Genomic DNA, 14,447 nt, shown 5'->3' with positions numbered 1-14,447 from the left:
ACAGCGGTGTCACAATGTAGTAATTTATTCTTTCTCCAAAACAAATCTGAATTTACTCGTGTCGGAAAGAATCATCACATATTTGCTGTATGTACAGTAAGAACATTATTTGAAACTATGATGCGAGTGTGCTTCAAAAGCAATGTAGCCTTAAATACGTCACTTTACAATAATATCATTATAAATAAACTGTACTGTGTACAGGATAAATATTCTTCTATCATTAATATATTCTAACGAGGTATTCTTCTATCAAAGATAATAATAACAACAACAATTATAGCAGCTAAAAAAATTAATATTCGTGACGGCTCTAATGTTAACGGCCTAAATGTGGAATAACGGTGTACAAAAGGAACTTTAAACTTACTAAATTTAAAAAAAGCAGGTAACTGTGGTGGTGTTTCAGTAATTCTTATTTAATTAATATATCTGAAAGGGTAATATCTGAGTTTTGCTCTTCGTAAAGGACACAAAAGCACATTTTGTAGCGCTTATTGGTAACAGAACAAAAGCCAAGCGTAAAATTGACCCGGGGGAGGGGGGGGGGGGGGGATGAGGGTCGTTATTGTTGTTCTTTGAGGGGAAAAAAAATTGTGGTTTGTTATCGCTTAGGTCATGAAATTTAAGAAGACCACCACTGCAGTTTCTCGCACCTTTTAGAGGTATTGAATTGGACGAAAAATGTGACAATCATTGGTAGGAAGGGTACCTCTTGAAGGTGAAAATATACAGGCACAAAACATCATGGGATTTGCCCACAAATTAAAGGAGAGACAACAATCGCCTTATTATCCTGTCTGAGACGACTGCCGTTTCAGAATAAAAGTAAAATGCTAAAAATTGCTTAAGACTAACATTTCTTTACATGTTTTCAAGAAGTGCAATACATACCCGAGCCATGCCATTTCTTGGCCGACCAAACAGCGAAAGCTAAAGTCAAGGTGCAGCCAATGTTTGCGACGATTGCATTAAACTCTTTCACGGCAACAAACATGAAATAAGGCTTTCTTAAGGGTCACCCCGTAAGTAACTGTAACTGATATAGTCGATTACAATTAACAAAGCATCACAGTCTGTTGTTTAAATCTTTATGCAGTACATCAACTGCAAAACCGGGTTCAAGAATAGACTCACCATAAAGAAATAAAAAACCCCGACCTGATTCAAACTCGAGCAAATATATTACTGTAAATTCCGCGATATTTTACAAAGAAAGCGCAACTTGCGCGCAAGCAGTGAATCGTAATTTTGAATTTTTGTCACGCTGTTTGTCAAGTTTGAATCAACTAAAAGGACAACACAGTTTCGATAAACTCAGTATGGCGAATTCATGAACCAGGTTTTCATTTAATGCGGGATCTAGAAATGTCACACTCACTGGGAATTGTGCTATTCTTGAGTCAGACAATAATGTTCGTTGACGAACTCCTAAACGGTAACCATTCTGGCACAAAGGTTTTTACGAACCTTTCCGTGACACACAACGTTTCCAACTGAATTTTCCAAAGTGCAAATTTTGCAATACTCGTAATTTGGTACTCTTGCGAGAAAAATAAAAGAAAAAGAATCCAAGCTTACTTTCCAAGGACTGCTAATAGCAGGCCTGGTGCAAACAATATTGGTGCGTTTTAAACTAAAACTTGTCAGGTTCAACTCAGAAATAAATAAACCGAGTCTCCTTTGGTGCATCAGGCATAAAAAGCTCCATTTTCAAGCGCAAAAAACAAACAAAAAACAAAACAACAACAAAAAAACAAAAACAAATTAGCAGCACTCGAATTTGTATTAAAAACTAAAAAGACATTTAGAGCAACAGCAACCCTACTTGGAATTCACTTGCTATATATTATTTACTAATTTAACTCTTTTTCTGGGTATATATTATTCGTACTTCATATTTCATCTGAACGGTCAATAATTATCAAATAAATAGATATACTAATTAAATAAACAGGTAACGAAAAAAAGTTGAGAAATTTGTTATCAAAAGCAAACAAATTTGCTCGTGTCGACTTGAAGTCTGTTTCCCGCTCAACTAAAAGTAACGCGAGAAATTCATTTGGAGTTCGATATTCTCCTATACCTTTTTTTAACTTAGCTTTTAACAAAGAGCGTTTCATGTTCATCCACTTCTTTTTCGAAGACCGCTACGTGGGACGCTCGGCGCGTTGCAGTTTAAAAAACTTGGCAAATAATGGCGCATCGTCCAAAAGTGACCATTACTTCCCGTAAGTGAAGGTTGAAGGAATTTATGTTGCAATTAATGGAGTTTCTACGCCATATTATTTTCACTCTTCATCTTCTTTTTTTACGTTTTGTGGTAAGCTTAATTGAGGTAAACTTCAAAAGGACTGAAACACGTGGGCTGCCAACGTCATAGCACCAAAAGCATGTGACCAGCACAAATTGCCCGCATGCGAGTCTCCGAAGTGACACAAACTAGACGGTAGTGAACTAATGTAGCACGTGATGGTCACGTGTATTTAAATGCTAGCACCAGTCGTCCTCATCTCCCATTTCTTCTAAACCGTAAATTGCGTAAGGACTCTGACCGCTTCGTATCGCCATAGCAATGTGTTGGTTCATGTTCGGGTGGTAGCCGTTCTCCAAAACACTGTCTCCCCGGTTTTCCGGGAGCGCCGGTCCTTTCCCGGTCAAGGAGAGTTGAGATCCAGTGCCAGAGCCAGGGGTGTGCGGGAGTTGTCGCCGATGGGGGCCGACTAAAGCCGTGGTTACACCTGGACCGCGCCCTTCGTTTAGGGATGTCGTAGAGTGGTGTGCTACGGGTGGTGTTTGGTGCGACGGGTAGCGGGTTCGGGACGGGCTTTCCATTGCCTAGAGTGGATTGAGCGAAACATGTTAGATAACAGTCCAAATATCGATTGAACTATTATTGTAGTACCTCAATGTTCGTATTTGAATCTGAAGACAGCGTTTCGCCTCTGCAGCAAAACTCATTAAGGACTTTTGATCTTACCCCAAGAGTTGCCTTCAGAATGCAAGTACGCTGAATGTAAGGATGCAGTTGACTACAAAGTTCAACTCACGATATTTTGGCGAGTTCTCGGACATGGAAAGGGGCGAATATTGGTTATCTTTGCTCCTTAACTAGGGCCAGTTTCTTGAAAGTCCAAATAGTATAATGAACAGGAAACGACCTTATGGGTAACATGGTCCTCAACAAAGATTAAATTTTTATTGACTTTGACAGTTTATTCTTGTAATTTTGTGGAACACGTTTATCGCAAATGATCGCAAAGGATCGTGAACGATCGCAAAAGAAAGTGGTCTAGTCTCCCTGCATACATTTTAGACTGAGTGTGAATATTACAGTATGAGTTTCGATCGCACGATCGTAACGATCTATATGATCACAATCACGATCGCAAAAGATAGATCATAACTCTATCTTTCTGCGATCGTCTACGCTCGCGATCGCAGAATCGCAGATGGCAGCGATCGGAGAAGTTTGTTGCCAGATAATTGCAGAATTTTTGGCGGGTTATTTTTGCGACAGTCTGCGATCACTTGCGTTCATATGTAAACAAGTCTTTAGGCTACAGTGATGCAAGCTTTGTATGTTACCTGATGATTAGGATGATACAATCCCTGTACAGAGCCTGAATGATATGGGCCATCAGTTAAACTAACCGCAATATCCTGCATTGGAAGACCCTGTCACACACAAGTTACGAAACTCGTATTAGCCTTGATTTTAATTGAAAGACAGCATTTACGAGTGACACTTGTGCTTATATGGGCCGATGCACAAGCGGGAGGAATTTAGAGAGATTTTACCAGAAAGTTTTAGCGATTCCAAGCCTCTGTCAAGGCTAAAAATTAACACTTTCAAATTCTTACTTGGGTGATTGCATCTGGTTATGTCAGCACATAGCAACAGGTTTCCATTACTTTTAAGGTTGGCCTACTCAAGGAGACACGTCACCGGGATTTGCTGCAGGGATCAGTCCCAGGAACTTGTCCACTTGTGTGTGCCATCATTTAACCCTTTAACCCCTAATATCAAAGAACAAATTCTCCTATCTTGTCCCCATACTTTTCTCACAAAAGTACTGAGGAGAAGTTATTAAAACATCGGAAAATTCATGTTGGGTGATCATATCCTTAATTCTCATGACCTCAGCGGTTGAATAAGCATTGATATTACAAGGAGAAATTTGATGCTAATCACTGTTAGGGCTTAAAGGGTTAAACTATCACGCCTACAAAACCTTTACATGACGTCATATGCAACCAATAGGAGGGCGCGTTATATCAACAAACCGTCATAATATACTTTCCCATATACTTCTTTTGGCACAGGTGCAAAGTAGCGTTCTTTTAACTCATGCAATTCGTAATGAAACAAGATTAGAATGAAGGGAAAATGGTTTCAGTGATCGTTATTGTGCTTAGGAGAACCAAAGACGTCACCAATGCTGGTCACGAACAACGGTCACGCAAATGTGAAGAGGTGAAGAGAGGTAGATAGAAAGGAAAACGAACTGTGGTCAGAATGAAAGTGAAAATTTTATAGAGGGGAGATAATTTAATTTATTTTATTTTTTTAGAAGTTATTGTATTTCAAAAGCTAGTAGGCTAGCCCCATGTATCCGTTCTCAGAAAAAAACCACGGTGTTAAAATTTAAAAAATCTCTGCACTTCCTCAGTGCCAAGTTGTGCTGCGCTGTTAAAAAACGAAACAACAATGTGTTTAACAAAAAGCATAAGGGGAGAGTCATACACCTTGTATTCAAGTATACAAGCCTTGCTGGTGCTGAGAATCGGACAGAAAACGTTTGCATGGGGCTAGTTTTGTTATGAAAGTTTAAATACTTAAAAAAGGAAATTATGGTTTTATTTACGTTAAATGAGATGAGATAATGACGTTTTTAAATGGATGAGCAACTAGGCAAGGTTTAATTTCAAGTGACGTAAGAAAACAGCAGTCACGTGAACTATGTCACGTGATCAGGATGACTTTGTCAAGATATTATAAAGATGAGTGGTGTCAGGGACAAGATACGCGGGCATGCGCGGGACTATGAACAATTCAGTACCTCTCCTAACTCGGGGTCGTTTTCTCGTCGGAATTTCTGGAACATAGGTCCACCAACAAGTCGAGAGAGAACATTTCCCTGGGAAATCAATGCCAGTTGAAGGTGAGGAAGATAGCAATAAAATTAAAAAAAAAAGGAACATAGCAAGAAAACAGACGAAGAGATTGAAGTGTGGAATGTGTTACCCCGTCCAAATGAAACTGATTAAGAGGTCCTATACCATGGTGCTGTTTATTAGGCTGTGAAAGATGGCTTTCGCTCTAGAGTCTGTGGATGCAATCCTGAAGTGTTACTACTCTAGTGAAAGCTAACGAGCAGTACTCTCCTTTGGTGCTGTTTATTATGCTGTACAAGCTGGCTTTACCCTTTGAGTGTGTGGATAAAATCCTCAGGGGTGACCATTCAAATCAAAGCTATTCAGCAGCAGTTTTGTGTAATGCTGTTTATGGTAGAAATTGGTCAGATTAAAGTTATTACCCAGAAAGCTTTTAGTGAACGGGGATTTTCACAAATAGTCAAAGAACAAAAGAAAAATAATGAAGAAAAAAGATAGAAAAGAAAAACGAGAGAAAGAGATGAAGTCATCACCTACCTGATCAGCATCCTGCACAGGGAAACCAGGAAGAGAACAAACACACGAACATGAGAAGAAGGCAAAATTAAATCATCATAATTCAAACTTCTAGTGTTATTCATCAGAAAAATTATTTTAGAATTTAATGCTGTTACAGTGCAACGAACTCAACCGGGGCCACCGAGAAAACCGACACTTTGAGATTTAAAGAAATGTTCTTGTTTTTGATTGGTTTACAAACTGCCAAAGCCAGACTCCTTTGTTGTGAACGTGACCTGTGATTGGCTGATCAATGTTGGGTGGCCCCGGCTGAGTTCGTTGCACTGTAATACTGTCAGACTCTAGGCTACCTCGCCCTTCACTTAAGAGGTACGAGTTCGATTTAGGACTGGAAACAGGGTCGTTAAGTTCACGGTGGTTTTATCTTGTTTTAACACTTTAAATGTTTTAATTTAACGTCTTTTAGGTTTAGATCTCTGTTTAAGTTTTTAGTGTAAGATGAACTCTGAGTAGCTGCACTCTGCTTTGGAGCCTTTCATCTCCTTGAACAGCGATCGCAACATGACCACTGACCAAGGGGACTGAAGGCTCTCGATACGAGATTAATTTATTAAATTTTGTTAGTTTTCTTTAGTTGATGGATTAATGGTTATTGCTGTTATTTCACTTTGTTTTAAATTTAATTATCGTGTACATAAAACTATTTCCGTTTAATTCTTTGTTAAGTAATTAGTGTATGTTAATTATCGAGTGATTTTAGTTTATTACAGTATTTAGAAAATTTTAACATTTTAGATTTTACAATATAATAAACCGTGAAACATGAGACTGGCTGGTGGTAAGGAGGAAGAAGAGGAAGAAACAGATTAAGACTGCAGACTTAAATAAAAACACAAGTAAAAAGTATAAGTGAAAGTAATTCTATGTGGCACAAAATGAACTCTAAATATAAAATTTGAGGCTCGAAAGTTAACGGGGCCAAGACAGGCGCGATCAAAAGGGCCTGGTACATATGGGGACCAGTCCCCACTCCTCAATTAGAGTGGAGAATTAAGTACGAAGACAACTTTTGTGAGGGACAGGAAACGAGATGGGAATGACACGTGATCATATTGACCGTGCAATCCCCAGTCTGTATATCAAGCATTTCTGTTGGTTTTCAATTGTAGGCCAGAAGCGTTTTTCCCTGAAAAACATTTTTGACGCGAAGCTATTAGCTCCCTATTAAACCTTGGCGATTTTCAGTTATAAAGACATCCATATCCGCAATCAAAATTGCAGAAACTCACGCCCTGGTTGACAGTAACGTCTTGCCAACTCCAACACGAAACAGTTCCCTTTACTACTCATCGTAATTTAACCCCTGATAGATGGAGCTTGAAATGAAAGATCATTATTCCCTTTTGCTTTCTCCCGGTGACTCATTCTTATCGTACAGTCGTCCAAAGCCTGTTACTTTGTTAATTTTGTCAAGACTCGCTCTACGAAAAAGACGAACTGCATTCAATACTACCTTGGCCACTGAACTCGCATCTAACGAAGAACAATATCAGTGCTCGCTTAAAATTTACCGTGTTGGCTCCACAATTGTACACAGAGCCTGGACTTACCCTGCCTTGCATCTGCCCTTTCCGTCTCATGAACTTGTAGTTTTCGTAGATTAGTTTAGCACAGTATATTTTACCCACGGTCATCTGCGGCTGCTGGTTCGCTTGATTCGCTGAAAAATTAATGGGTGAAGAAATGAGTTACGCTGAACAACGCAATGGAAAATTCCGAAAATCTTGCTGTAATGGCCTTTTCTTGGCCAGCAAACGGCGGTTGATGGCTCTCTGTGCGAAGTAACTCTGTATGCCGTTATAAAAAGAAAACAGAACACACAACAACAACAACAAAGATGCTGTACAACAATATAGATAAACAATAAATAAAACAGCAACAAACACGCACATTTACCATTGTTGATAAGACTTGGTGGCTTAGGAACAACTCTATCCAAAGTCTTCTTGGTGAGTTTAGGCCAGACTCTTTTCAGCATGGCTCGTAATTCCTTATCGTTCTCCTTAAGATTGTCTGTAAAAAATCACAACAATGCAACTCATTCGGTTGCACATTCCAACATGACTGGTACCCTTCTCTATCACACTCATTTTGAAATTACTGGTTGAAACTCTCAACAGTACGATTTATTCACGAATCGCACTATTTTTTTGCTCTAAATCGCATCCTTTTTTTTTTAACCATCAAAATGAAAATTTGAAATGTGAAAGTGGATGAATAAATATTAACATTGACAAAAAAAGAGTGTGATTTCAAAAATGGACGTAATAAAGTGGTAATTGAACTTCGTGACCATTCAAATGAAAGCTACAGAGCAGTGAATTCCTGTGGTGCTGTTTATTATGCTCTACAAGATGGTTCTAACTTTTCAGTCTGCGGATGAAGTCCTAAAGCGCGACCAGTGCAGTAGTTTCCGATTATGTTCATTTTTCACTACTTAAAAAAAAAGACATTGGACTTTTGTCTTGAATTCTGTTTCAGCTAGCCATTCAGATGCAGGAACGAATTACGTCGCGTTAGCAATTTCCTGGGTGTGTTGAAACTTATAAAAAGGAAAGAATTAGTCTTACTTTTCTCTGTCATGATCTTGAGTGACGTTCGCACCAATGCAAAAAGAGTAGCCGTGAAGGTGACTGTGTTATCTGGGTACAGCGGCATATTCATCTTGATCAGGCGCTGAAAAGAAAGCTCACTAAAGTCAAGTAACGCCAGGTAATATCTTAGTCCCGACTTTGAGACGAAAGGAGAACAAAACCTAAACTCATCATATAAAGGCCATTATATCATTAACTAAACTATAACTGCTATTTTCTCTCGCTCTTGAAAATTAGAAAAGTGTCCCCGAATCTGTCAGTTTTATACAGGGGAACTTGTTTGTACTGTTTACCGGCCTGAGAGAAATAGAAGGCTTTAGTTTTATATGGCAGACGGTTATGTAGATTCCCGTTTGGTTCCGTTGATTAATAATTTTCTGGAAAAGTATGAGCCTACGTACGGAAAGACTGCAGAGCCCAGAAAATGTAGGCACGTTTCTTTGCATTTTTGGTCGAGGACACAATATTGACGACTGCGTTCAGTCTTTGAACCAGCCAGCCTTAAGTAGAACTTTTGACGTACTCTCTATAGCACAACCGTAACTCCACTAATGCTTGGCGGGTTTCCTTCAATTCTTGACGCATAGAGCCTGAAAAACGGTTTTTAATCATAATTGGGTGTCGTAAAACTTAAATACTCCCTCTAGCCAATCACAACAAGGTCGAGAATGCAATGTGCCAATCAGAAACTCGAAGGAAGTAAAAGTGAATGACGTCAAGTGCGAAAAAACGCCGGCGAGCAAGTTACGGTTGGTGTAGGTTCACTTCTTAATTTTTTAAACAATCACGGAGCACAGTGAAGCACAAAGGGAAAACGCTCTCGCTTCAAATAAATTAATTTTGCTTACCTTATAAGCCACAATCTTGGGACATTTCTTACCGATTCCAACCGGAGGAGACATTTGCCGTAACAACTGACAAACCTCAGTGTGCTTGATACGGCCCCTGAAAAGAAACACGAAAAAGACTCAGAGAGAAGACAAGAGATATAATGGGCGTATGAAAAACATGACAACTGTCACTAAAGTCAAAGGACCCTTAAGTGAGGAAAAAAATTCTCTTTTATTCTTTCAAGTGGAGACCCCAAAACGAGGAGATGTCTAAAATGATATCCATCGTACCGAGAACGTTGTAACCTCCCACGCAGTCGTTTTTAGGGGACTCGTATTACCTCCTCCCCATAAGACGACAATACGGTAATAACAGGTAATACGAGTCTCCTAAACACGACTGCGTGGGAGGCTAAGAACGATGGCAACTGGTACAATTATCCATAATTCTTAGCGTAAGAACCCCCCCTCAACCCCTCCCCCCCCGACCAAAAAACAAAAACAAAAACCGCACAGAAAAGTTCTAAAAACTTCAACCTGGCATACACTATGTTGTTGCAACAGGGACGAATTTCGCAAAAATATGGCTTTTTACGTGCCCATTGGCTGTATTAGGTTCGCAAGGTATTGTGGTAAAATGTACAGCCGTCATCTTTTTTCGTACAGTGGATTGAATTCTTTTACCCCAAAAGGGTCGATTTACTAAAATCAATCCGACAGACGAAATCCACAACTTACGTGGCTCCGGGGTCAAATTCAGACCACACGCGAACGAACTCATCGAGATGGTGCGGGCCCAGAATAGACTCATCACGTGTTAGGTACTCGAAGTTGTCCATAATGACAGCCACGAACAGATTGAGAAGCTGGAGACACAAAGCAGAATGGTTGACAATTTTCCTCCTAAAATTTAGCTCACGTCTGAATGGTCTTTGACTTTTGAGTCTTTGGACGAAATCCAGGTGCGACCCCACTCATATGAAAAGCTTTCGATGTACGTATGCCTTTCTTGTTTCTAATGGTGCTGTCTTCAAGCCGCTGGATTTGCGAGCGAAATATTTTATCATTGTAGCAATTCAAATGAAAGCTATTGTGTAGTAGCTACCAGCGGGACTATCCATAGGCTGTATAAGGCAGTTCTAATTTTCGAGTCTGTGGACGCATCCAAATTTGTGTTCAATTGCCTAATCTTACCACTTAATAGTTACGTAGACACTGCGTGGGGTGCACCCTCAGTTGCATGCAGGGACAACTTACAGCGTCTGGCGAATCGAGCTGTACGTATTATCCAACGAGACAGCTCTAGTGAGTCTATTTTTGGCTATCTAAGCTGGGAGAATTTGATTACTAGTAGAGAAATGCATAAGTGTGACTTAGTTTTTAAGAGGGAATGTCTACTAACACCGAGCGAGGGGTGGCACATGATGAAAAATGAAAGTCGTTCACAAATTGACTAAGGATACCCTATGGTAGTTCTAGTAACGTGGTGGTTTTGATTTCTCGGAATTCTTTTTTAAACCCAGAAAAATTGAATAAAATGTGTTCGGGCCCAAGTGTCTATAAAAGCACCCAAAATAGACGTGTCCCATACCTTCTTTCAACTTCGCTCTGTTTAATTCGCATAGATAAAAAACCTCATTTTAAGCTTGGAAATGTGCAGTTGAAGTGTTTACGAATCGTTTGAGGCCAATAATAGATCTCTGCTTTAGTTTTGAAGGTCATGGGGAAGGTACCGAAAGTTACTAAAATTGGCTCAGTCGAAATTCTCAATTTGGCGCACTTTTTCAGGAGAGAGTTTCCCTACCCGGTAAAACACCGAATCACTTGAAATTTAGAATTCTTGATTGACGAAATGCCGTTCTAAAAGCAGGTTTAAAAATCAGTTTCGGGCTTTCTATCAGCGCTGAGAACTAACGCTCTCAAAATCCCGATAATTGCAACATTATCTGTCAACAACTGTAAGCGATAAACATGTTTGTCAAAATCACCGAAGACTTTTGTAATTTTTTTCCTTGTTTCCCTCAATAGTACGATGGACCAATCAACAGAAAGCTCATATTTAGCACACCTTGAATAAGATGTCATCTAAGTATCAGTTTCTTGGCTTAATGCACCATACAAAGCCATCATAGCTCGAAGGGTTGATAATTGATCTCCTTCAGTGACTAATGACTTCTGCTATCGCATTCACGTCACTTGGCAAATGCCAATTGAAGGGGCAAAAATCCTTTGACGGTAACAAAACCTTGTCGGCTCAAAGAAAATATTAACAGAAATATCTAATTTTAAAGTTCTCCACAGTCATCTCAGAAACCGCCGGACTTTATAATCTTCCCTCTTCGATTGTTTTTGACTGTACTTGTTTCGGTCACGCAACGGCTTCCTTCGGAGTGTTGGTTTTTCTTACATATGGCCAAAATCGAAAAAAAAAAATTCAAACATCAGGGCGTCTGAAACTAGTTCCTTTAAAGTTATTTGAACATCCAAACGTGACTGTTCACGCATTAACGCGGCTTTTGAATTTCTCCGTGAACAGTGATGTTCGATTCAGGTTGTTTATTTCACGACGGTCATGGCGTGTGCGTGAATGGTTTATTCAGCAAGGATAATTGCTTGAATGATGTTTTAACGAGAGGAAATTGAACAGATACCGGTATAAGGTGATATAAGAAAATTGTGACTTAACGAGAACTTTTTTAGTTTCTCAACCAGAATGACGTTCGTTCTTTTCGCATGTGTCGGTTTGCCAACATAAATAACAGCTATAAACAAGATAAAAGATATACAGACAGATAAAGAGTTCCGTGATCACTGATGATAACAGTACCTGAAAAAGGGTTGGGTGCATCAATTCTTCGTTAACAAGATCTTTAAAAAAGTTCAGTTTTCTGTTTAATCGTTAATTTTCTCTGATCTGTAGCACTTTTTTTTTAATGTGTTTATTTTAGTTACAATGATCTGTTGTGTTCTTATAAACACCGCCGTTGTTCTGATTGAAATATCGTCACGCACCCGATGGACACACAATGATGATGCTGGAACAATTACCAAATATGCAAAATTTCTATGTTATAAAACACTTGTAGATTTTTGTATTTACGCTGCGTTTAAAGAATTTTCTGATAATTTCAATCATCCTAACGGCCATTTCGGTTGTGACCGGGTGAAATCAGCTTGTGGGATTTGCGGATGCTTCAATTATCTGACAAGGTGGTCAAACAGAAAAAAAGTGTTTTAGTAAACCGTTCAAATCTTTCTTTGGTGCAACTCTAGTGCAAAACCGTTAAGACAACAACAAACTTAAAGGACCCTAGTCAGCCTCCGCCATTTTCGATGCCATCAAAATTATTGATATTGCATGGTGAAGCTAAATCTTATTGCTTTGTGTTCCTGAAAGTATGTTTCATTATCTTTAGTAGTTTCACAGTGATTTCGTTCATTTCGACATGCTCCGAGTAAAATATAATAGCCAAACTCTCGCATATAAACAAAAACAAAGGCGTGGCTGGCTAGGGCCCTTTAATGCATACCTCGTGAAATTTCACAAAACAAACACGTTTCGGGACAACACTAGCAGTATTCGAATAAGTGATGTTTACTCCGAAGTTGAGCTTATCTTAGCGCGCGCGTGATTCTTTCTTCCGCTACATTTCTGTGTAAACCATTATAGACTTGCCACAAGTCGACTTCTTATGCACCGAAAGAGTGACCAACAAGGCGACGGAGTCGTGAGCCGAGCACCTGACTGGACTCCCACGAAAACGGACTTTGAAAAAGTCTAACCTGTCCCATCTCAGTGCGAAATTGGCCGGTGCAGAGGTGCTAACCAATGACGAGATCCGCATGGGCTCTCTTAACATACTGCAATACTGACAAGGTGAGAATAGCAGACCGTGGAATAGGCAAGTCAGAGTCCATAGCTTTATTGCGACAAACCGGTGTACTGATTCCATTGGGCTCTTGAATTGGTAAGTACACCTTAATTTTGTCATAAACGCTGGCCTCCTCTGTAACTGATTTACGAACAATGGGCCAATTTAGTTTGGAAACAGTGCAATCCAAACGTAGCCTGGACCCACGCAGTCGTCATTTTAGGGGACATCGTATTACCTGCTCCCCTAAAAGCGGCTGCTTGGGAGTGTAACCCAAACGTGACTAGCATTTGTCTTTTTCGTCGCCGGTGTTTTGAACTTTAAACTAATCACTACATAAATCAATAAGTGAGCTTAGCAATCTTTTGCATAGGTATATGCCGTGAACGCGGGCCTATTGCGAAAGCTACCGAGGCGACACCAAAAACAGTACCAGAAACTGCAAGCATTGGATCGAGCCCGAGGGGATTGGGGGGATGGGGGGGGGGGGGGGTTCTACTCATAGTACACAGTATGTGTGAAACGGTAGTAAGAGTTAAAATTTAGGTGTGAAAGGCTCGGCCGCAAAAACATATAGGAGCCCCTTTGGCTTGTCCTTTTGCACAGTTCAGATTTGGAACATAAAGTAACTTTATTATATTACATCAGGAGCTACATTTAGGCCTATAGACGCACTAAATCAGTCGCACTTGGCACCTACAGACGTCAGCCCTATTAGGTCTCAGCTAAAACGCTCATCGGAAAATGCGAGCGGACGAACTTTGATGGTGGACAAGGGGTGGCTCCTGTCAGGTACATGCCAAGAAATGACACCACATGAGACAGGCGCCCTGTCTCGCGCAATACGTTCACCAGACACGCTGCGTCGCGAGCTCTCTAGTGATAAGCATTCTGATGTCGCAGCACACTGTTGATGTGCTAAACGGACTTAAAGAGGAGTTTGCATTGACTGTGAAGCAAGCAAAGGCAAACATCTTTACATCGTCATGGAAGGCCCACATGCCGGCGCTCTATCAACCAAGATGCTGCAAGGGTCGACGTCCTAGAGCGACCTGAAGAGTTATCAGTTTTGGTTGTCCGAAAACCAAAGTGTGCGATTCAGTAAACATGGTATACTCCTTCGCATGTCAACATAGCTCAAATCCTATCTAGAACTCCTTTTTTTTTCTTTTTTGTCTTCTGGAGACGGAGAGGGGCAGAGAATCCCCTTCCATAACTTCACAAGTACAAAAAGCATGGCAATGTCGGCTATGAGACTCCGAGGAGAGATCGTACGTTCAAGCATGTCTCCTCTGGGGTCCGCAACGGGGTATGATGACGTCATATGACAGCTAGACGTGATGGAAGCGGTTGTCATATGGCCGACACCAGCTCTCCCTAGAGCGCGAGACGAGAAGTCCTTTGACAGAGCTTCAGTCGACTATGCGGAGAAGCTTGCGGGACAAACCACGCTG

General features: G+C 40.3%; 1 protein-coding gene across 5 annotated transcripts in view; it reads right to left on the bottom strand.

Moving 5' to 3' along the window:
- Positions 1-7: 7 nt before the first annotated feature.
- Positions 8-14,447, bottom strand: part of LOC146464414 (voltage-dependent calcium channel type A subunit alpha-1-like) — a 53,763-nt gene continuing 39,323 nt past the window's right edge. For 2 of the 5 annotated variants that reach the window (XM_085129880.1, XM_085129884.1), the window contains 9 exons: positions 9,860-9,987; positions 9,140-9,236; positions 8,268-8,373; positions 7,588-7,710; positions 7,248-7,357; positions 5,656-5,667; positions 5,064-5,141; positions 3,589-3,678; positions 8-2,838 (listed from right to left, as the gene is read on the bottom strand). In XM_085129880.1, the coding sequence (XP_084986006.1) occupies positions 2,494-2,838; positions 3,589-3,678; positions 5,064-5,141; positions 5,656-5,667; positions 7,248-7,357; positions 7,588-7,710; positions 8,268-8,373; positions 9,140-9,236; positions 9,860-9,987 (1,089 nt within the window). In that variant the 3' untranslated portion in view covers positions 8-2,493. The remainder of the gene's footprint in view (positions 2,839-3,588; positions 3,679-5,063; positions 5,142-5,655; positions 5,668-7,247; positions 7,358-7,587; positions 7,711-8,267; positions 8,374-9,139; positions 9,237-9,859; positions 9,988-14,447) is intronic. The other 3 variants (XM_085129881.1, XM_085129882.1, XM_085129883.1) reach the window with 3 other exon arrangements.

The sequence above is a fragment of the Pavona decussata genome, unplaced genomic scaffold (genome assembly GCF_977016875.1).
Source record: "Pavona decussata unplaced genomic scaffold, jaPavDecu1.1 SCAFFOLD_164, whole genome shotgun sequence".
NCBI classification, from domain to species: domain Eukaryota; kingdom Metazoa; phylum Cnidaria; class Anthozoa; order Scleractinia; family Agariciidae; genus Pavona; species Pavona decussata.
This window is presented reverse-complemented; position numbering and strand designations above follow the sequence as displayed.